This window comes from Pseudophryne corroboree, chromosome 1 (genome assembly GCF_028390025.1).
Source record: "Pseudophryne corroboree isolate aPseCor3 chromosome 1, aPseCor3.hap2, whole genome shotgun sequence".
NCBI lineage: Eukaryota > Metazoa > Chordata > Amphibia > Anura > Myobatrachidae > Pseudophryne > Pseudophryne corroboree.
Window position 1 is genome coordinate 524,036,477 of NC_086444.1, and position 24,449 is coordinate 524,060,925.

The following is a 24,449-nucleotide window of genomic DNA, read 5'->3' on the forward strand; positions in this document are numbered from 1 at the left end:
CCTGATACACAATATCTATTGCCCAGGGATCTAACAGGGAGTGAACCCACTTGTGGCTGAACTTACGAAGGCGTGCCCCCACCGGGCCTAGCTCCGCCTGTGGAGCCCCAGCGACATGCGGTGGATTTTGTAGAGGCTGGGGAGGACTTCTGTTCCTGGGAACTAACTGTGTTGTGCAGCTTCTTTCCTCTGCCCCCGCCTCTGGCAAGAAAGGACGCACCTCGGACTTTTCTTTGTTTGAAAGGCTGCATTTGATAATGTCGTGCTTTCCTAGGCTGTGCAGGAATATAAGGCAAAATATCAGAATTACCAGCTATAGCTGTGGAGACCAGGTCCGAGAACCCTTCTCCACACAATCCTCAGCCTTCCATATGCCTCTTAAGTCGGCATCATCTGTCCCTTGCATATTCTACAGGACACGTCAAGCAGAAATCGACATAGCTTTGACTCTAGGACCCAGTATACTCATGTCTCTTTGGGCATGTTTTATATACACATATCTTTTAAGACAGCATCTTTAATATATATATCTCTATATATACATTATATATATATATATATATATATATATATATACATACTAGGGTCTCAATCTCTGCTGATAAGGTACCTGTCCACGCTGCCACAGCGCTATAAACCCATGCCGACACAATCGCCGGTCTGAGTAGTGTACCAGAATGTGCACGCTATCTGCAGGATCCCTGAGAATAGCTGTTACGTCAGGGCTACCTTTTGGGCAAACGTGACACCCTAGGGGAAGATTCCCATCATATCCTGGCCCTAGTGGGGAAAGGATACTGCCTGAGAATTCTTTGTGGGAAACAGCAGTCTCTTGTCTGGAGATTCCCGCTCTTTTTCATCATGAGAGGAGGGAAATTTACCTCAGCTTTCTTCCCCTTAAACATGTGTACCCTTGTGTCAGGGACAGATGAGTCATCAGTGATATGCAAATCATCTTTTATTACAATAATCATATATACTTTTCTGCCATTTTGGCTGTAACTTTGCATTATCGTAGTCGACACTGGAGTCAAACTCCGTGTCGATATCAGTGTCTATTATTTTGGATAGTGAGCATTGAGAGACTCTGAAGGTCTCTGCGACATAGGGACAGACATGGGTAGATTTCCTGTCTGTTCTCTAATCTTTTGTGCAATAATTTCACCTTAGCACTTAATTACACATATCCAAACAGGTGTCGGCGTTGTCGACGGAGACACCCTCTCACACACATATTTGCTCCATCTCCTCCTTAGGGGAGCCTTAAACCTCAGACATGTCGACACACACGTACCGACACACCACACACTCAGGGAATGCTCATCTGAAGACAATTCCCCCATAAGGCCCTTTGGAGAGACAGAGAGAGAGTATGCCAGCACACACCCCAGCGCTATTAACCCAGGAATAACACAGTAACTTAATGTTAACCCAGTAGCTGCTGTTTATATTGATTTTTGCGCCTAGTTATGTGCCCCCCCTCTCTTTTTACCCTCTTCTACCGTGTAACTGCAGGGGAGAGACTGGGGAGCTTCCTCTCAGCGGTGCTGTGTAGAAAAAACATGGTGCTGGTGAGTGCTGAGGAAGAAGCCCCGCCCCCTCGACAGCGGGCTTCTGTCCCGCTTTCATGTACAATTTTGGCGGGGGCTCATACATATATACAGTGCCCAACTGTATATTATGCAAACTTTTGCCAAAGAGGTCTCTAATTGCTGCCCAGGGCACCCCCCCCCCCCCCCTGCGCCCTGCACCCTTACAGTGACCGGAGTATGTGGGTGTAGTGTGGGAGCAATGGCGCACAGCTGCAGTGCTGTGCGCTACCTCATATGAAGACTGGAGTCTTCTGCCGCCGATTTCGAAGTCTTCTTGCTTCTTTCACCTGGCTTCTGTCTTCCGGCTCTGCGAGGGGGACGGCGGCGCGGCTCCGGGATCGGACAACAAAGGATGAGATCCTGTGTACGATCCCTCTGGAGCTAATGGTGTCCAGTAGCCTAAGAAGCAGGACCTATCTGCAGAGAGTAGGGCTGTTTCTCTCCCCTCAGTCCCACGATGCAGGGAGTCTGTTGCCAGCAGAGCTCCCTGAAAATAAAAAACCTAACAAAATACTTTCTTATAGCAAGCTCAGGAGAGCTCACTAAGTAGCACCCAGCTCGTCCGAGCACAGATTCAAACTGAGGTCTGGAGGAGGGACATAGAGGGAGGAGCCAGAGCACACCAGAATCTAAATTCTTTCTTAAAGTGCCCATGTCTCCTGCGGAGCCCGTCTATTCCCCATGGTCCTTACGGAGTCCTCAGCATTCACTAGGACGTTAGAGAAATATTGTTCGGTGTGCCACGAGTAAAAAAAGATTGAAAATCACTGCTGTACAGTATATGCATATATTACTGTTTTATGTACAGTAGAATAAATTACATCATGATATCTCTACAGTCTTATATAGGGACTGTCCTGCCCAAAACAAGCCACAAGGGAGGTACGGTGTATGTGACAGGTATGGTTGACCAGCGTTTGGGATCCCGCCGGTCACCATTCCGACGCCGGGATCCCAATACTCAGATTGCCGGCGGGGGGGAGCGAAACGAAGCCGCTCTCCCAACCGCCGGTCACATAACTACAGGAACAGCAACGGCTGAACCAACTTTACTTAACCAAGTAACAGTGCAGGAAGAACGAAGCACTGGGCAGGCGCCCAGTATCCTCTATGGATTACAAGAAAAGGATTTATCGGTAGGTAATTAAAATCCTATTTTCTCTTACATCCTAGAGGATACTGGGGTCCATTTAGTACCATGGGGATGTATCAAATCTCCAAAAACGGGTGGGAGAGTGCTGAGGTTCCTGCAGAACGGATTGACCAAACTGAAGGTCCTCAGAGGCCAAAGTATCAAACTTGTAGAACTTAGCAAACGTGTTCGAACCTGACCAAGTAGCTGCTCGGCAGAGCTGTAAGGCCGAGACAACCCGGGCAGCCGCCCAGGAAGAACCCACCGACCTGGTAGAGTGGGCCTGTACAGATTTTGGACATGGCAAACTTGCAGTGGAATAAGCATGCTGGATAGTAAGTCTGATCCAGCGTGCAATTGTCTGCTTTGAAGGACACACAATCTTACTGGGATCATAAAGAACAAACAGCGAGTCCGTCTTTCTGTGACGAGCTGTTCTTTTCACATACACCTTCAAAGCCCTCACAACATCCAAAGACTTTGAAGAAGCAGAGGTGTCGGGGACAACCGGAACCACAATAGGTTGGTTGATGTGAAATGCGGACACCACTTTAGGAAGAAATTGCTGACGATTTCTGAGTTCAGCTCTGTCCTCATGGAAAATTAAATAGGGACTTTTGTGAGAAAAAGCCTCCAGCTCCGACACGTCTTGATGAAAGCCAAGGCCAACATTGTGACGGTCTTCCACATAAGATATTTTACATCCACCTCCTGTAACAGTTCAAACCAGTCCGATTGGAGGAACTGCAGTACCACATTGAGATCCAAAGGTGCCGTGGGAGGCACAAAGGGAGGTTGGATGTGCAGAACACCTTTTAAGAACATCTGGACCTCAGGAAGAGAAGCCAATTGTTTCTGAAAGAAAATGGACAAGGCCGAAATCTGGACTTTTATGGAGCCCAGACGCAGGCCCACATACATGCCTGCATGCAGAAAAAGCGTGAAACGTCCCAGATGAAATTCCACCGCAGAATAATTTCTGCTTTCACACCAAGAAACGTATTTGTTCCACCATAAAGTTGGCAGAGTCCTGCATATGCTACAGGATTAAGACAGCATCCCCCTAGATAAGGAATCTAACCCCTCAATTAGATTCCCTTAGGAGCTCAGTTTCCTGTCAGCGGGGAACGGGATCATTAACCCTTCAAGAGGTTGGGCCGCCGCCCCCCCCCACCCCCCCTAAGTCCCACGAAGCAGGCGGGCTGGTGCCAACAAGCCCTGCCTGAAAATAACAAGCATAGAAAATAAATGCAGAAACCTCTTCAGAAGCTTCCTTCAGCGTGACCGGCTCCTCCGGGCTCATTTTCTAAACTGAGTCTTGTAGGAGGGGCATAGAGGGAGGAGCCAGCCAACACGATCAAATTCTTAAAGTGTCCATGGCTCCTAGTGGACCCGTCTATACCCCATGGTACTAAATGGATCCCAGTATCCTCTAGGACATAAGATAAAAGATGTGGTGGAGCGATTGCCGCCGGTGAATAGATGTCGTGTGCATGTGCACAGCAGTTATACACATTGAGGAAAGAGCTTGGAGGAAGCCCAGCACCTCCGTAACTCTGGGCATGCCCCCAAAAGTGATGCCGCTCCCACTCCCTAACCGAACACGCCCTTTTCTAGTGCATACAGGGATACCATGCCCATATTTCAGAGCCCTGCCCGCATTCTAGGGGGAACACTATTGCCCAGATTTATCAAGCCTTGGAGAGTGATAAATTGCATATTGATAAAGTACCAACCAACCAGATCCTAACTGCCATGTTACAGTCTGTGTTTGAAAAATGACAGTTAGGAGCTGATTGGTTGGTACTTTATCACTGTGCAATTGTTGTTGACATGCTGATCGTATATCCATGTAATACGGCATATAAATGAAGAATGATTATCCATCTATAAAGGGGAAATGCAATTAGCGACGCGGTTTACCCGCAGGGGTTTCACTTCCCCCCTCCAAAGTATGCATTTCTTGCTCTCTGTTACGGTCTCTTTTGCTGTGTATGTGACAATCAGTCTCTTCCTATTTGAGACTACATTGCAAAATAAATAGTCTAGTCTCTTAACAATGCAAGAAAAAAAACCAATGAAATAGTCTGTGTAAAGCGCTGTGGAATATGTATGCGCTATAGCAATAACTGTTAATAAAAATAAGATTTAAACCTACCGGTAAATCTTTTTCTCCTAGTCCGTAGAGGATGCTGGGGACTCCGTAAGGACCATGGGGTATAGACGGGCTCCGCAGGAGACATGGGCACTATAAAGAACTTTTAGTATGGGTGTGCACTAGCTCCTACCTCTATGCCCCTCCTCCAGACCTCAGTTAGAGAAACTGTGCCCAGAGGAGATGGACAATGGCCCTCATTCCGAGTTGTTCACTCGCAAGCTGCTTTTAGCAGCTTTGCACACGCTAAGCAGCCGCCCACTGGGAGTGAATCTTAGCATAGTAAAATTGCGAACGAAAGATTAGCAGAATTGCGAATAGACACTTCTTAGCAGTTTCTGAGTAGCTCCACACTTACTCGGCAACTGCGATCAGTTCAGTCAGTTTCGTTCCTGGTTTGACGTCACAAACACACCCAGCGTTCGCCCAGACACTCCCCCGTTTCTTCAGACACTCCCGCGTTTTTCCCAGAAACGGCAGCGTTTTTTCACACACAACCATAAAACGGCCAGTTTCCGCCCAGAAACACCCACTTCCTGTCAATCACATTACGATCACCAGAACGAAGAAAAAACCTCGTAATGCCGTGAGTAAAATTCCTAACTGCATAGCAAATTTACTTGGCGCAGTCGCAGTGTGAACATTGCGCATGCGCAATAAGCGGAAAATCGCTGCGATGCGAAGAAAATTACCGAGCGAACAACTCGGAGTGACCACCAATATGAGGAAAGGATTTTGTTAATCTAAGGGCAAGATTCATACCAGCCCACACCAACCACACCGTATAACCTGGAATATACGCAACCAGTTAACATTATGAACAAAAAACAGTATCAGTCAAACACCGATCCCAACTGTAACATAACCCTTATGTAAGCAACAACTATATACAAGTCTTGCAGATTCAGTCCGCACTGGGACGGGCGCCCAGCATCCTCTACGGCAGAGGTTCTCAAACTCGGTCCTCGGGGGCACACACAGTGCATGTTTTGCAGGTAACCCAGCAGGTGCACAGGTGTATTAATTACTCACTGACACATTTTAAAAGGTCCACAGGTGGAGCTAATTATTTCACTTGCGATTCTGTGAGGAGACCTGCAAAACATGCACTGTGTGTGCCCCCGAGGACCGAGTTTGAGAACCTCTGCTCTACGGACTAGGAGAAAAAGATTTACCGGTAGGTTTAAAATCTTATTTTCTCTTAAGTCCTAGAGGATGCTGGGGACACCGTAAGGACCATGGGGATTATACCAAAGCTCCAAACCGGGCGGGGGAGTGAGGATGACCCTGCAGCACCGATTGAGCAAACGCGAGGTCCTCATCAGCCAGGGTATCAAACTTGTAGAATTTTGCAAAAGTGTTTGAACCCGACCAAGTAGCTGCTCGGCAAAACTGTAATGCCGAGGCGCCTCGAGTAGCCGCCCAAGAAGAGCCCACCTTGCTAGTGGAATGGGCCTTTACCGAATATGGTAACGGCAATCCAGCCGGAGAATGAGCCTGCTGAATCGTGTTACAGATCCAGCGAGCAATAGCCTGCTTAGACGCAGGAGCGCCAACCTTGCTGGCTGCATACAGGACAAACAGAGCCTCTTTTTTCCTAACCCTAGCCGTCCTGGCTACATAAATTTTTAAGGCCCTGACTACATCCAGGGACTTGGAGTCCTCCAAGTCACCCGTAGCCACAGGCACCACAATAGGTTGGTTCATATGAAATGAAGAAACCACCTTAGGCAAAAATTGAGGATGAGTCCTCAACTCAGCTCTATCCACATGGATAATCAAATAGGGACTCTTGTGCGACAAGGCCGCCAATTCGGACACCCGCCTTGCAGATGCCAGGGCCAATAACATGACCACCTTCCAAGTGAGAAATTTTATTTCCGTTTGAAGAGGTTCAAACCAGTGAGATTTTAGGAACCTTAACACCACGTTAAGGTCCCAAGGTTCCACAAAAGGGGGCACAAAAGGAGGCTGGATGTGCAGCACTCCCTTCACAAAAGTCTGAACATCTGGGAGAGAAGCCAATTCCTTCTGAAATAATATAGATAGGGCCGAAATCTGTACCTTAATGGAGCCTAACTTCAGGCCCATATCCACTCCTGTCTGCAGAAAGTGGAGAAAACGGGCTAGATGGAAATCTTCCGTAGGAGAATTCTTTGCTTCACACCAAGATACATACTTCCTCCAAATACGGTGATAATGTTTCGCCGTCACCTCCTTCCTAGCCTTTATCAGAGTAGGGATGACTTCCTCCGGAATACCTCTCCCAGTTAGGATCCAGTGTTCAACCGCCATGCCGTCAAACGTAGCCGCGGTAAGTCTCGGAATACGCAGGGCCCCTGCTGCATCAGGTCCTCCCTGAGAGGAAGAGGCCACGGATCTTCTGTGAGCATTTCCTGAAGATCCGAATACCAGGCCCTTCGAGGCCAATCTGGAACAACAAGTATTGTTTGCACTCTTTTTCGTCTTATGATTCTCAATATTTTTGAGATGAGAGGCAGAGGAGGGAACACATAGACCGACTGAAACACCCACGGTGTCACTAGGGCGTCTACCGTTACTGCCTGAGGGTCCCTTGACCTGGCACAATACCTCCGAAGCTTTTTGTTGAGGTGTGACGCCATCATGTCTATTTGAGGAAGTCCCCAACGACTTGTTATTTCTGCAAAGACTTCTTGATGAAGACCCCACTCTCCTGGATGGAGACCGTGTCTGCTGAGGAAGTCTGCTTCCCAGTTGTCCACTCCCGGTATGAAGACCACTGACAGAACGCTTACGTGATTTTCCGCCCAGCGAAGAATCCTGGTGGCTTCCGCCATTGCCACTCTGCTCCTTGTCCCGCCTTGGCGGTTTATATGAGCCACGGCTGTGACGCTGTCTGATTGAATCAGCACCGGTAGGTCGCGAAGAAGATTCTCCGCTTGTCGTAGGCTGTTGTATATGGCCCTCAATTCCAGCACGTTGATGTGTAGACAAGCCTACTGGCTTGACCATAGTCCCTGAAAATTTCTTCCTTGTGTGACTGCTCCCCAGCCCCTGAGGCTCGCGTCCATGGTTAACAGAACCCAGTCCTGAATGCCGAACCTGCGACCCTCTAGAAGGTGAGCACTCTGCAGCCACCACAGGATAGACACCCTGGCTCTGGGGGACAGGCATATCTTCTGATGTAGTTGTAGATGAGACCCTGACCACTTGTTCAGAAGGTCCCACTGAAATGTCCTCACATGGAACCTGCCGAAGGGGATGGCCTCGTAGGCTGCTACCATTTTCCCCAGAACTCGAGTGCATTGATGAACAGACACTCTTTTTGGTATCAGCAGGTCTCTGACCATGTTCTGGAGGTCCTGGGTTTTTCCATTGGGAGAAAAACCCTCTTCTGTTCCATGCCCAGAATCATGCCTAGGAATGATAGTCAAGTCGTTGGAACCAATTGTGACTTTGGCAGATTGAGAATCCAACCGTGCTGTTGTAGCACTCTCAGGGAGAGCGACACGCTCTTTAGCAATTGATCGCTCGATCTTGCTTTTATCAGGAGATCGTCCAAGTACGGGATAATTGTGACTCCTCGCCTGCGCAGGAGCACCATCATCTCCGCCATCACCTTGGTGAAAATCCTAGATGCCGTGGAAAGCCCAAACGGCAACGTCTGAAACTGGTAATGACAGTCCTGTACAGCGAATCTCAGGTACTCCTGATGAGGAGGATATATGGGGACATGAAGGTAGGCATCCTTCATGTCCAGTGATACCATAAAATCCCCCCCTTCCAGGCTGGAGATCACTGCCCGAAACGATTCCATCTTGAATTTGAACTTTTTCAAGTACAGGTTTAGGGATTTTAGATTCAAAATGGGTTTGACCGAACCATCCGGCTTCGGGACCACGAACAGGGTTGAATAGTACCCTTTCCCATGTTGGACCAGGGGAACCTTGACAATCACTTGCTGTTGACACAGCTTTTGAATTGCAGCCAATACTACTTCCCTCTCCGGGGGAGAAGCTGGCAAGGCCGACTTGGAAAATCGGCGAGGGGGCACCTCTTCGAATTCCAGTTTGTAGCCTTGTGATACAATTCCCATCGCCCAAGGATCCACATCTGAAAGAACCCAGACCTGACTGAAGAGTCGAAGACGTGCCCCCACCGGTGCGGACTCCCTTAGTGGATCCCCAGCGTCATGCGGTGGATTTAGCAGAAGCCGGGGAGGACTTCTGCTCCTGGGAACTAGCCGAAGCAGGCGTTCTCTTTCCTCTACCCTTACCTCTGGCGAGGAAGGAGGAGCCCCGACCTCTACTGGACTTATGCGACCGAGAGGACTGCATCTGATATTGTGGAGTTTTCTTTTGCTGTGGCAAAAAAGTAGATTTACCCGCGGTAGCTGTGGAAACCAGGTCCGCGAGACCCTCCCCAAATAAAACTTCACCTTTGTAAGGTAAAACCTCCATATGCTTCTTTGAGTCAACACCCGTCCATTGTCGGGTCCACAGGGCTCGTCAAGCAGAAATCGCCATGGCGTTGGCTCTTGAACCTAGCAGCCCAACGTCTCTCTGAGCGTCTCTCATATATAAGACTGCGTCTTTAATGTGACCTAAGATCAATAAAATGGTATCCCTGTCTAGGGTATCCAAGTCAGTGTCACGTCTAGCAGAGTTTGAGGATCCGGCAGCTGAGATTGACCCGAGGAGGTAGCAGGCTGTGAATGAACCAGATGAGGGGGCTGGCTATAGTTCCTTTGCATGGGACACTGAGCAATGAAGAACGTAGGCGGGGTTTGAGAGTCAATGGAAAGTATTTATTATGTACAGGGCTGAGGTAGAGAACCGAGGCTGGAGCACGATGGTTAAAGACGTGACTGGAGGCGAAGAACTGTGGACTGTGATTTGAAAGACGAGACTGTAGATGATGAACTGTGGATGATGGTTGAAAAAGTGGCTGGAGACAAGGACTGTGGACTGTGGTTTGGAAAACGAGGCTGAAGATAATAATCTGCAGGCTGTGGTCGGTGGTACAAAGGCGTGGCTGGTGAAGGAGATCTGTGGAGTGTGGCTTGAAAGACGAGGCAGAAGACCCGGGTCCGACTGTGCCCAAAGAGTCTTACTGGACCGGGTTTTCTAGGAGCGCTTCCACAGGCAGTAGCAGGGTAGAAACGGCAGAGCTGCAGCAGCAACAGAGAACCGACCAAGCAGGATCAGGAGGAACCAGAATACAGCAGGAATCCTGGGAGCACAGGCTAAAGCACCTACAACAGGGTTGTAACTTGCAGCACTGGCATCCCTGTCCTAAGCCAGCCCCCTTTTATAGGGAGAGCTTCCCCTGGATTGGCTGGAAGAAACAGGAACTATGCTCAAAACTTGGTCTCCAACATGGCGGCGCCCAGTAATGCAGACCTTTTTGCAAAGCCACATTGCTCACTGCCCCTGGTCTCCTAGCAACGGCTCAGCAAGAGCGACCCACTGTAGCGGCGTCCCGCTGCCACGAGCGGACCCCCTCACCGCCGCTACTGCTGCCCACGGATCCGGCGCAGCAGCCCACCTCCACCGCTGCCCGCACATTGCCAAGGAAGCCAGCCCCGCGGCCCCAGCGTACCGTTAAGACTCCGGACGCTGACAGTACCCCCCCCCCCCCCTTTGCGGGTGGACTCCGGACACCTATGTGGTTTAGTTGGAAACTTGGCATGAAATGTCCGAAGAAGTCTTGGAGCATGGACATCCTCTGCATCTACCCAAGATCTCTCCTCTGGCCCATACCCCTTACAATCAACAAGGTACTGGATGCGACCATAACGTCTGCGAGAATCAAGGATCTTGTGAATCTCAAATTCGTCTCCATGTGCTGATTGGATCTTGGGTGATTTAGGCAGAGCGGCTCTGAACCGATTAAGTACCAATGGTTTTAAGAGAGAAATATGAAATGCATTAGGAATTCTTAACTGCGGAGGTAATTTCACTTTGTAAGCCACAGGATTCAACACTTTTTCGATTGGGTAAGGCCCAATAAATCTGGGAGCAAACTTTTTTGTAGGAACCTTTAATCTTAGGTTACGTGTGGAAACTCAAACCCGATCTCCTACCTTAAGGCTTGGTACAGCTTTTCGTTTCAGATCTGCATAAGTCTTATATCTCTTGGATGTCTTGAGCAAAGTCTTGTGAACTTGTTTCCAGGCTTCAGTAAATTGTCGAAGTGTTGACTCTGCGGCAGGAACCTCGAGCGTAGGCAGAAGTTTGAAGTCAGGAACTCTTGGATGGTAACCATAATTAATGAAGAATGGAGAAGATTTTGTGGCAGAGTGATAAAGATTGTTATGGGCAAATTCTGCGAACGGAAGGAAGTCCAGCCAGTTGTCCTGTGAGGAGGACATGAATAAACGCAGAAAAGTCTCCAGATCCTGGTTCACTCTCTCTGTTTGACCATCCGTTTGGGGATGATATCCTGAGGAGAAGTTTAATTTCACGCCAAGAGCAGAACATAGGGATCTCCAAAACTTGGCCACAAATTGAGGACCTCTATCAGACACGATTTCCTGTGGTAGACCATGGAGTCGAAAGATCTCTGCTGTAAACAATTTTGCCAACTGGGATGCAGATGGAAGATTAGCCAGAGGAACAAAGTGTGCCATTTTAGAGAATCGGTCAACTATGACCCATACGGTGTTCCGCCCACCAGACGTAGGTAAATCTGTAATAAAGTCCATAGAAATATGCGTCCATGGTCTTAGTGGTACCGGCAAAGGATGGAGTAACCCGGCTGGTGAACCTTTGGGACTTTTATGCTGAGCACATTTTGGACAGGCAGCCACGAACTCCTGAACGTCAGTCCTGAGATGAGGCCACCAGTAGGAGCGCTGAATGAATTTAAGTGTCTTATGACCGCCCGCATGGCCCATGAAGGAGGAGGAGTGAGCCAATGTAAGAAGTTTTTTGCGAAGATTTGGTGCAACGAAGATCTTCCCTGGAGGAGGTAGTGGAGAGGTATTAGTTGCAGAAAGAGAGGTTGATTCCAGGATAAATTGCTCTTTTGAACGGTCAGAGGGTTCTTCTGAACTTAGGGAGCGAGATAAGGCATCTGCCTTCTTGTTGAGGGAACCTGGTCGGTGACTGAGTTTAAAATTAAAACGGGTAAAGAAGAGTGCCCACCTTGCTTGGCGTGGGTTCAGACATCGGGCTGACTGTAGATACAAGAGGTTCTTGTGTTCCGTGGTCACCGAAATTGGATGCTGAGCTCCCTCCAACAAATACCTCCACTTCTCAAAGGCCAACTTAATTGCCAGTAATTTCTGTTCCCCAATAGCGTAATTCTGTTCAGCGGGGGGAGAATCTTCGATGAGAATGCACAAGGATGGACCTTCTTGTCCTCGAAAAGCTGGGATAATACTGCTCCCACTCCCACAGTAGAGGCATCAACCTCCACCGAGAACGGACGGCTGAGATCGGGTTGTCGAAGAACTGGAGCAGTCGTGAAGGCCTCCTTTAAAGATGAAAAAGCTTCCAAAGCCTCAGGAGACAACTTGGCAGGATCAGCTCCCTTCCTAGTTAATGCGGTTATAGGAGCTATGACAGAAGAATAATTATGAATGAATCTTCGGTAGAAGTTAGCAAACCCCAGGAAACGTTGAATTCCTTTAAGGGTAGCTGGAAGCGCCCAATCCTGAATCACCTGGACTTTAGCGGAATCCATCTGTAACCTCTGCCCTGAAAGAATGTAACCGAGGAATGGAATCGTGGGTACTTCAAAGGTGCACTTCTCTAATTTACAGAATAACTGATTCCTTCGTAAACGAGTTAACACTTCTTTGACTTGTTCTCGATGGGTCTTCAGATCCCTAGAAAAAATGAGGATGTCATCCAGATACACTGCCAAGCAGTCGTAGAGGAGATCTCTGAAAATTTCATTAACGAACTCATGAAAGACGGCTGGGGCGTTACATAGGCCAAAAGGCATTACCAGGTATTTGTAATGGCCGTCATGGGTATTAAATGCCGTCTTCCACTTGTCCCCTGGGCGAATACGTATAAGATTGTAGGCCCCCCGTAAGTCCAACTTAGTAAATACAGTAGCTCCTTTAACACGGTCGAACAGTTCTGGAATCATAGGTAACGGATATCTGTTCTTAACTGTTATGTCATTGAGACCTCTATAGTCAATACAGGGCCGCAACCCCCCATCCTTCTTTTTGACGAAGAAAAACCCCGCACCGGCCGGAGATGTAGAAGACCTGATGAACCCTTTCTCCAAGTTCTCCCGGATATACTCCGACATGGCCTGTGTCTCGGGAAGTGAGAGAGGGTAAATTCGACCTCGGGGAGGAGTCTTACCGGGTACTAGCTCAATGGGACAATCCCAAGTACGATGCGGAGGCAAGGTGTCCGCCCCATGCTTACTGAAAACATCTTGAAAAGCTTGGTACTCCACAGGAAGGCTGGAAGGGCTGGAAGAACAGAGAGGTCTAACCGAAGGTAAACCGTTCTGAAAGCAGTCTTGTCCCCAAGAGAGAACATCCATAGTTTGCCAATCTATGTGGGGATTGTGTCTGATTAACCATGGAAACCCTAGGATTAGTTCATGAGAGGCTTTAGGAATTACAAGGAAAGAGATTTTTTCTGAATGGAGAACCCCGACCTTCATCTTGAGAGGAATAGTACGAAAGGATATAATACCCTCAGGGATATAACTTCCATCCACTGCGGTAACAGAAATGGTACGACCCAAAGGAACCGTTTGTATTTCAGATCGTTTGACCAGAGCTGTTGTAATAAAGCTTTCAGCGGCTCCGGAGTCGAGTAGTGCAGGGTTGAGAAGAGAAGAAGAAGAGAGCTCCAATTGGGTTAACAGGACAGACTCTTTCTTGGTATGTAATTATGAGAATTCTCCTAGCTTGACCTCTCCAGCACAAACCAGGAGCGGGCATTTCCCGGACGTAGATTGCAAGTTTTGACAAAGTGATCAGATGCACCACAATACAGGCAGAGGTTCCCCTGTCGCTGTCTCTGACGTTCTTCCTTGGGGAGGCGGGAGCGATTAATCTGCATGGGTTCTTCCGCAGTTGGTGATGATGGTGTTGGTGGAAGAACAACTCTAGGCTTAGGGTGATCTGACCGCAACCTCTCCATACAGCGTTCTCTGTACCTCAGGTCTAACTTATTGCATAAAGAAATTAGTTTATCCAACTTATCAGGTACGTCCTGAGTTGCGAGGTCATCTTTGATTTTTTCGGAGAGATCGCTCCAGAAAGCTGCAATGAGAGCCTCCTCATTCCAGTTCAGTTCTGAGGAAAGGGTGCGAAACTGGATCACGTACTGACTGACCATACGCGTGCCCTGACGCAGGCGCAGGATCTCCAATGAGGCGGCAGAGGTCCTGCCCGGTTCGACGAAGATTCTTCGAAAGGTGGCCACGAATTCTGGATAGTTAGATAAGATGGGATCCATCCTCTCCCACAAAGGTGAAGCCCATTCCAATGCTTGCCCAGTAAGTAAAGAAAATAAGATTTTACTCACCGGTAAATCTATTTCTCGTAGTCCGTAGTGGATGCTGGGAACTCCGTAAGGACCATGGGGAATAGACAGGCTCCGCAGGAGACTGGGCACTCTAAAAGAAAGATTAGGTACTATCTGGTGTGCACTGGCTCCTCCCACTATGACCCTCCTCCAGACCTCAGTTAGGATACTGTGCCCGGAAGAGCTGACACAATAAGGAAGGATTTTGAATCCCGGGTAAGACTCATACCAGCCACACCAATCACACCGTATAACTCGTGATACTATACCCAGTTAACAGTATGAAATATAACTGAGCCTCTCAACAGATGGCTCAACAATAACCCTTAGTTAGGCAATAACTACATACAAGTATTGCAGACAATCCGCACTTGGGATGGGCGCCCAGCATCCACTACGGACTACGAGAAATAGATTTACCGGTGAGTAAAATCTTATTTTCTCTGACGTCCTAGTGGATGCTGGGAACTCCGTAAGGACCATGGGGATTATACCAAAGCTCCCAAACGGGCGGGAGAGTGCGGATGACTCTGCAGCACCGAATGAGAGAACTCAAGGACCTCCTCAGCCAGGGTATCAAAATTGTAGAATTTTGCAAACGTGTTTGCCCCTGACCAAGTTGCAGCTCGGCAAAGTTGTAAAGCCGAGACCCCTCGGGCAGCCGCCCAAGATGAGCCCACTTTCCTCGTGGAATGGGCTTTTACTGATTTAGGATGCGTCAATCCAGCCGCAGAATGCTCCAACTGAATTGTGCTACAAATTCAGCGAGCAATAGTCTGCTTAGAAGCAGGAGCACCTATTTTGTTGGGTGCCTACAGGATAAAAAGCGAGTCAGTTTTCCTGACTCCAGCCGTCCTGGAAATATAAATTTTTAAGGCCCTGACTACGTCCAGTAACTTGGAATCTTCCAAGTCCCAAGTAGCCGCAGGCACTACAATAGGTTGGTTCAAGTGAAAAGCTGATACCACCTTAGGGAGAAACTGGGGACGAGTCCTCAATTCTGCCCTATCCATATGGAAAATCAGATAAGGGCTTTTACATGACAAAGCCACCAATTCTGACACACGCCTGGCCGAAGCCAAGGCCAATAACATGACCACTTTCCACGTGAGATATTTCAAATCCACAGTTTTAAGTGGCTCAAACCAATGTGATTTTAGGAAACTCAACACCACGTTGAGATCCCACGGTGCCACAGGAGGCACAAAAGGGGGCTGAATATGTAGCACTCCCTTTACAGATGTCTGAACTCCAGGCAGTGAAGCCAGTTCTTTCTGGAAGAAAATCGACAGAGCCGAAATCTGAACCTTAATGGAACCCAAGTTTAGGCCCATAGTCACTCCTGACTGTAGGAAGTGCAGAAAACAACCCAGCTGAAATTCCTCTGTTGGGGCCTTCCTGGCCTCACACCACGCAACATATTTTCGCCAAATACGGTGATAATGGTTTGCGGTTACTTCTTTCCTGGCTTTTATTAGCGTAGGAATGACTTCCTCCGGAATGCCCTTTTCCTTTAGGATCCGGAATTCAACCGCCATGCCGTCAAACGCAGCCGCGGTAAGTCTTGGAACAGACAGGGCCCCTGCTGTAGCAGATCCTGTCTGAGCGGTAGAGGCCATGGGTCCTCTGATATCATTTCTTGAAGTTCTGGGTACCAAGCTCTTCTTGGCCCATCCGGAACCACGAGTATAGTTCTTACTCCTCGTTTTCTTATTATTCTCAGTACCTTTGGTATGAGAGGCAGAGGAGGGAATACATAAACCGACTGGTACACCTACGGTGTCACTAGAGCGTCCACAGCTATTGCCTGAGGGTGCCTTGACCTGGCGCAATATCTAGTTTTTTGTTTAGGCGGGACGCCATCATGTCCACCTGTGGCCTTTCCCAACGGTTTACCAACAGTTGGAAGACTTCTGGATGAAGTCCCCACTCTCCCGGGTGTAGGTCGTGTCTGCTGAGGAAGTCTGCTTCCCAGTTGACCACTCCCGGAATGAACACTGCTGACAGTGCTAAGACGTGATTTTCCGCCCATCGGAGAATCCTTGTGGCTTCTGCCATCGCCATCCTACTTCTTGTGCCGCCCTGTCGGTTTACATGGGCGACTGCCATGATGTTGTCTGATTGGATCAGTACCGGCTGGTTTTGAAGCAGAGGCCTTGCCAGAGTTAGGGCATTGTAAATGGCCCTCAGTTCCAGAATATTTATGTGTAGGGACGACTCCTGACTTGACCAAAGTCCTTGGAAATTTCTTCCCTGTGTGACTGCCCCCCAGCCTCGAAGGCTGGCATCCGTGGTTACCAAGACCCAGTCCTGTATGCCGAATCTGCGGCCCTCTTGAAGATGAGCACTCTGCAGCCACCACAGTAGAGACACCCTGGTCCTTGGAGACAGGGCCATCAGCCGATGCATCTGAAGATGCGATCCCGACCACTTGTCCAAGAGGTCTCACTGAAAGGTTCTTGCATGGAACCTGCCGAATGGAATTTTGCCTCGTAAGAAGCTACCATTTTTCCCAGGACTCGTGTGCAGTGATGCACCGATACCTGTTTTGGTTTCAGGAGGTCTCTGACTAGAGAGGACAGCTCCCTGGCTTTCTCCTGCGGGAGAAACACTTTTCTCTGTTCTGTGTCCAGAACCATCCCCAGGAACAGTAGGCGTGTGGTAGGAACCAGCTGTGACTTTGGAATGTATAGAATCCATCCGTGCTGTTGTAGCACCTCCCGAGATAGTGCTACTCCGACCAACAACTGCTCCTTGGACCTCGCCTTTATAAGGAGATCGTCCAAGTACGGGATAATTAAAACTCCCTTTTTTTCGAAGGAGTATCATCATTTCTGCCATTACCTTGGTAAAGACCCTCGGTGCCGTGGACAGTCCAAACGGCAGTGTTTGGAATTGGTAATGGCAATCCTGTACCACAAATCTGAGGTACTCCTGGTGAGGATGGTAAATGGGGACATGTAGGTAAGCATCCTTGATGTCCAGGGATACCATGTAATCCCCCTCCTCCAGGCTTGCAATAACCGCCCTGAGCGATTCCATCTTGAACTTGAATTTTTTTTATGTATGTGTTCAAGGATTTCAAATTTAAAATGGGTCTCACCGAACCGTCCGGTTTCGGTACCACAAACAGTGTGGAATAGTAACCCCGTCCTTGTTGAAGTAGGGGCACCTTGACTATCACCTGCTGGGAATACAGCTTGTGAATTGCCTCTAGCACAGCCTCCCTGCCTGAGGGAGTTGTCGGCAAGGCAGATTTGAGGAAACGGCGGGGGGAGACGCCTCGAATTTCAGCTTGTACCCCTGAGATACTACTTGAAGGATCCAGGGATCCACCTGTGAGCGAGTCCACTGATCGCTGAAATTTTTGAGGCGGCCCCCCACCGTACCTGGCTACGCCTGTGGAGCCCCCGCGTCATGCGGTGGACTCAGAGGAAGAATTTTGATTCTGGGAACTGGCTGACTGGTGCAGCTTTTTCCCTCTTCCCTCATCTCTGTGCAGAAAGGAAGCGCCTTTGACCCGCTTGCTTTTCTGAAGCCGAAAGGACTGTACCTGATAATACAGTGCTTTCTTAGGCTGTGAGGAAACCTGAGGTAAAAAAATTTCTTCCCAGCTGTTGCTGTGGATACGACGTCCCAGAGACCATCCCCAAACAATTCCTCACCCTTATAAGGCTCTATGTGCCTTTTAAAGTCAGCATCACCTGTCCAGTGTCGGGTCTCTAATATCCTCCTGACAGAATGGACATTGCATTAATTCTGGATGCCAGCCGGCAAAATATCCCTCTGTGCATCCCTCATATATAAGACGACGTCTTTAATATGCTCTTATGTTCGCAAAATAGTATCCCTGTTTGACAGGGTCACAGACCACGCTGCAGCAGCACTATATGCAGGTCTCAGTCTAGTACCTGAGTGTGTAAATACAGACTTCAGGATAGCCTCCTGCTTTTTATCAGCAGGTACCTTCAAAGTGGCCGTATCCTAAGACGGCAGTGCCACCTTTTTTGACAAACGTGTGAGCGCCTTATCCACCCTAGGGGATATCTCCCTGCGTAACTTATCCTCTGGCGGGAAAGGGTACGCCATCAGTAACTTTTTAGAAATTACCAGTTTCTTATCGGGGGAACCCACGCTTTTTCACACTTCATTCACTCATTTGATGGGGGAACAAAACACTGCCTGCTTTTTCTCCCGAAACATAAAACCCTTTTTTAGTGGTACTTGGGTTAATGTCAGAAATGTGTAACACATTTTTTATTGCCGGGATCATGTAACGGATGTTCCTAGTGGATTGTGTATATGTCTCAACCTCGTCGACACTGGAGTCAGACTCCGTGTCGACATCTGTGTCTGCCATCTGAGGGATCGGGCGTTTTTGAGCCCCTGATGGCCTTTGAGACGCCTGGGCAGGCGCGGGCTGAAAAGCCGGCTGTCCCACAGCTGTTACGTCATCCAGCCTTTTATGTAAGGAGTTGACACTGTCGGTTTATACCTTCCACCTATCCATCCACTCTGGTGTTAACCCCACAGGGGGCGACATCACATTTATCGGCATCTGCTCTGCCACCACATAAGCCTCCTCATCAAACGTGTCGACACAGCCGTACCGACACACCGCACACACACAGGGAATGCTCTGACTGAGGACAGGACCCCACACAGCCCTTTGGGGAGACAGAGAGAGAGTATGCCAGCACACACCAGAGCGCTATATAATTTAGGGATCAACACTATATTGAGTGAATTTTTCCCAATAGCTGCTTGTATATACAATATTGCGCCTAAATTTAGTGCCGCCCCCCCCCCCCCCTCTCTTTTTAACCCTTTGAGCCTGCAAACTACAGGGGAGAGCCTGGGGAGCTGTCTTCCAGCTGCACTGTGAAGAGAAAATGGCGCCAGTGTGCTGAGGGAGATAGCTCCGCCCCTTTTTCGCGGACTTTTCTCCCGCTTTTTTATAGATTCTGGCAGGGGTATTTATCACATATATAGCCTCTGGGGCTATATATTGTGATATGTTTGCCAGCCAAGGTGTTTTTATTGCTGCTCAGGGCGCCCCCCCCCAGCGCCCTGCACCCTCAGTGACCGGAGTGTGAAGTGTGTATGAGGAGCAATGGCGCACAGCTGCAGTGCTGTGCGCTACCTTGGTGAAGACTGATGTCTTCTGCCGCCGATTTTCCGGACCTCTTCTTGCTTCTGGCTCTGTAAGGGGGATGGCGGCGCGGCTCCGGGAACGAACACCAAGGCCAGTTCCATGCGGTCGATCCCTGTGGAGCTAATGGTGTCCAGTAGCCTATGAAGCCCAAGCTAGCTGCAAGCAGGTAGGTTCGCTTCTTCTCCCCTTAGTCCCTCGATGCAGTGAGCCTGTTGCCAGCAGGTCTCACTGTAAAATAAAAAGCCTAAAATAAACTTTCTTTCTAGGAGCTCAGGAGAGCCCCTAGTGTGCATCCAGCTCGGCCGGGCACAGAAATCTAACTGAGGTCTGGAGGAGGGTCATAGTGGGAGGAGCCAGTGCACACCAGATAGTACCTAATCTTTCTTTTAGAGTGCCCAGTCTCCTGCGGAGCCTGTCTATTCCCCATGGTCCTTACGGAGTTCCCAGCATCCACTAGGACGTCAGAGAAATTATATAGGCTACTTTGGTTCGTGCTGATGGGAAGTTGGCCGACTGTAGTTCGAACTGGATTTCGCACTGGTTAAGAAACCTGCGGCATTGTTTTGGATTCCCATCGAATTTACTGGGAGGTGGCAAATGCAACCGTGGAAGTGGTATTGGTACAGGAGGAAGCGAGACTGGAGGTGCTAATGTGGGAGCAGCTGTAGATACTTGAGGGGCCGTCATGGCAACACAGAGAGAATCGAGACGTTCGGATATACCCTGCATGAACTGCACGATTTGAGATTGTGTGGCTTACTTAAGCAAGACCAGATATCTGCAGTTGAATCCCCTCCTGAGGCCTGATCACCCATCGAATCCATGTGGCCAGTGCTTACTGTCAAGTCTAGCAGAGTTTGAGGATCCGGCAGCTGAGATTGACCCGAGGAGGTAGCAGGCTGTGAATGAACCAGATGAGGGGGCTGGATATAGTTCCTTCGCATGGGACACTGAGCAATGAAGAACGTAGGCGGGGTTTGAGAGTCAATGGAAAGTATTTATTGTGTACAGGGCTGAGGTAGAGAACCAAGGCTGGAGCACGATGGTTAAAGACGTGACCGGAGGCGAAGAACTGTGGACTGTGATTTTGAAAGACGAGACTGTAGATGATGAACTGTGGAACTGTGGATGATGGTTGAAAACGTGGCTGGAGACAAGGACTGTGGACTGTGGTTTGGAAAACGAGGCTGAAGATAATAATCTGCAGGCTGTGGTCGGTGGTACAAAGGCGTTGCTGGTGAAGGAGATCTGTGGAGTGTGGCTTGAAAGACGAGGCAGAAGACCCGGGTCCGACTGTGCCCAAAGAGTCTTACTGGACCGGGTTTTCCATGAGCGCTTCCACAGGCAGTAGCAGGGTAGAAACGGCAGGGTTGCAGCAGCAACAGAGAACCGACCAAGCAGGATCAGGAGGAACCAGAATACAGCAGGAATCCTGGGAGCACAGGCTAAAGCACCTACAACAGGGTTGTAACTTGCAGCACTGGCATCCCTGTCCTAAGCCAGCCCCCTTTTATAGGGAGAGCTTCCCCTGGATTGGCTGGAAGAAACAGGAAACAGGAACTATGCTCAAAACTTGGTCTCCAACATGGCGGCGCCCAGTAATGCAGACCTTTTTGCAAAGCCACATTGCTCACTGCCCCTGGTCTGCTAGCAATGGCTCAGCAAGAGCGACCCACTGTAGCGGCGTCCCGCCGCCACGAGCGGACCCCCTCACCGCCGCTACTGCTGCCCACGGATCCGGTGCAGCAGCCCACCTCCGCCGCTGCCCGCACATCGCCAAGGAAGTCATCCCCGCGGCCCCAGCGTACCGGTAAGACTCCGGACGCTGACAGTCAGCTGACAAGGTATCTGTCCAAGCTGCTACTGCGCTACATACCCACGCCGATGCAATTGCCGGTCTGAGTAAAGCACCCGTATGCGTATAGATACATTTTAAGGTAGTCTCCTGTCTGCGATCAGCAGGATCCTTGAGGGCTGCCGTGTCTGGAGACGGCAGCGCCACCTTCTTGGACAGACGCGTTAAAGCCTTGTCCACCCTGGGCGAAGATTCCCACCGTACCCTGTCCTGTGCAGGGAAAGGGTACGCCATAAGAATCCTCTTGGGAATCTGCAGTTTTTGGTCTGGAGTTTCCCAAGCTTTTTCAAATAACTCGTTCAGCTCATGAGATGGGGGAAAGGTAACCTCAGGTCTCTTTTCCTTATACATGCGCACCCTCGTGTCAGGGACAGAGGGGTCCTCAGTGATATGCAAAACATCTTTTATTGCAATAATCATATACTGAATACTTTTGGCCACCCTTGGGTGTAACCTCGCCTCATCATAGTCGACACTGGAGTCAGAATCCGTGTCGGTATCAGTGTCTGCTATTTGGGATATGGGACGTTTTTGAGACCCAGAAGGGCCCTGTGACCCAGTCGAAGCCGTGGATTGACTCCCTGCTTTTTCCCTGGACTCTGCTTTGTCCAATCTCTTATGTAATAAGGTCACATTTGCATTTAAAACATTCCACATGTCCATCCAATCATGAGTCGGTGTTGCCGACGGAGACACCACAATCATCTGCTCCACCTCCTCCTTAGATGAGCCTTCCGCTTCAGACATGCCGACACACACGTACCGACACCCCCACACACACAGGGATAAATCTATAAGGGGACAGTTCCCCAACAAGGCCCTTTGGAGAGACAGAGAGAGAGTATGCCAGCACACACCCATCGCCAACTGACACTGGAAACAAATTCCCAGATATAGCGCTTTTATATATAATAACCGTGTAATACACTCACTGCGCCATACAAGTGCCCCCCCCCCTCTTTTTCTGCCCTCTGTCACTGTGTTCAGCAGGGGAGAGACCGGGGAGCCAGCGTCGCTGCAGTGCCCTGTGGAGAAAATGGCGCTGGTTAGTGCTGAGGGACCAAGCTCCGCCCCCTCCAGCGGGGGGCTTCGGTCCCGCTCAATTTTATAAAAAACTGGCGGGGGATTTATCCACTAACTGCTTCCGCAGCCTATATCAATATAAATGCCAGCCTAGAGGTTTATATTGCTGCCCAGGGCGCCCCCCCTGCGCCTTGCACCCAACAGTGCCTGTCAGTGTGTGTAGTGAGTGGGAGCAATGGCGCGTAGTTCAGGGAAGATCTGAAGTCTTCTGCCGCCTTTGAAGTCTTCTTTTCTTCTTATACTCACCCGGCTTCTGTCTTCCGGCTCTGTGAGGAGGACGGCGGCGCGGCTCTGGGACGAACGGCGGGGGGAGACCTGCGTTCCGACTCCCTCTGGAGCTAATGGTGTCCAGTAGCCTAAGAAGCAGAGCCTATCACTTAAGTAGGTCTGCTTCACTCTCCTCAGTCCCACGATGCAGGGAGCCTGTTGCCAGCAGTGCTCCCTGAAAATCAAAAACCTAACAAAATTATTTTTCAGAGAAACTCAGGAGAGCTCCCCTGTAATGCACCCAGTCTCCTCTGGGCACAGGATCTAACTGAGGTCTGGAGGAGGGGCATAGAGGGAGGAGCCAGTGCACACCCATACTAAAAGTTCTTTATAGTGCCCATGTCTCCTGCGGAGCCCGTCTATACCCCATGGTCCTTACAGAGTCCCCAGCATCCTTTAGGACGTAAGAGAAAGGTAAATTGTGAGAAGCTGAGATAAGCCCGTTCTCTGGCATTTCCATCAGAGAAAAGGCTTATATTAGCTTTATAAATTAACCCCATAGGACAGTAGGAAGGCATTTGATATGCCGGCTGTCGGGATCCCGGCGCTCAGTATGCCGGCGCAAGGAATCCCGACAACTATTCTCCCTCTTGGAGTGTCCACGACTCCCCCTGGAGGGAGGATAAATAGCCTGGCGCGCGTATCGCGCCACCCTGCCCGCAGCGTGGTGAGCGCAGCGAGCCAGCAAGGGGCTCTTTTGCGCTCATTACGCTACCAGCATGCCAGCGGTCGGGATCCCAGCGCCGGTATGCTGGGCGCCAGGATCCCGACAGCCGGCATTACATTCTACACCCGGACAGTAGTTTAGTATTGTTACTGCTTTTTAGTTTAGTACTACTACTGCATTCTGATTAAACGTGATAGAGATTTTCTCAATTAAGATTTAAGCAACATGTATGAGTATAATGTACATACAAATGAAAATCATCCTCACCTTTTCAAACCTCATTTTTTCATGGAACAAGAGTGGAAACACGGCAGGAAGAGATCTTGTTTCCTTAGACTGGCCCAAAATGTGGACACTGAGAAAGATGTCATTTTTATTTGCCAGGAAAACCCCAGGGCAAGTCACCTAAATTACAAACAAAACTCAATCACCTTTTCAACCATCCAATATTAGTAAAACGTGAATTTTTGTGGACATATATGACATTAATTAATAAATATGACAAGAAGATGGTATTCCATAAATACTCACAGCATGGATCTGCAGCTCCACCACCACTTTCAGAGGCATAGCGATATAAGAGAGCAGATTACAGTCTTATAAGGGCTGCGGTGTGAAATGTTTTCTTCTGCATAGATGTTGATCAGTTAATTAACCATTATAATGCTGCTCAAAGCCTGTAGGAAACAAAATAACTTTATAATGGAGAGAGGAGAGGAGAGAGGGAGGCAAATGAATGAGCAATTGTCAGAAAATGTACTTTTAGATAGGTAGGTATGGTAGATAGATAGATAGATAGATAGATAGATAGATAGATAGATAGATAGATAGATAGATACAGTACATACAATAGGTACAGATGCAGCTGTATATCCTGTGAAAGTCCCCGCCGCTCCTTTAGGTCATGGGAGAAGCGTCTAATTTCCATGGAAACGCAAACACCGTGATCCGCAAGCAACGGCCGTCTGTAACCATCATTACGCATATCCCAGCGTGCTGCTACCGGCGCCATTTTTGTTGAGGTACAATATAGACTCCGCCATCTTTGTTGT

The 24,449-nt window shown here is 49.1% G+C and overlaps 1 protein-coding gene across 2 annotated transcripts in view; it reads right to left on the minus strand.

Moving 5' to 3' along the window:
* Positions 1-24,449, minus strand: part of SPATA6L (spermatogenesis associated 6 like) — a 143,783-nt gene extending 119,334 nt beyond the window's left edge. The window contains exons 1-3 of one of the 2 annotated variants that reach the window (XM_063913975.1): positions 24,246-24,449; positions 23,929-24,074; positions 23,665-23,802 (exon numbers count right to left, since the gene is read on the minus strand). In XM_063913975.1, coding sequence (XP_063770045.1) covers positions 23,665-23,802; positions 23,929-23,967 — 177 coding nt within the window. In that variant the 5' untranslated portion in view covers positions 23,968-24,074; positions 24,246-24,449. The remainder of the gene's footprint in view (positions 1-23,664; positions 23,803-23,928; positions 24,075-24,245) is intronic. The other variant, XM_063913974.1, reaches the window with a different exon arrangement.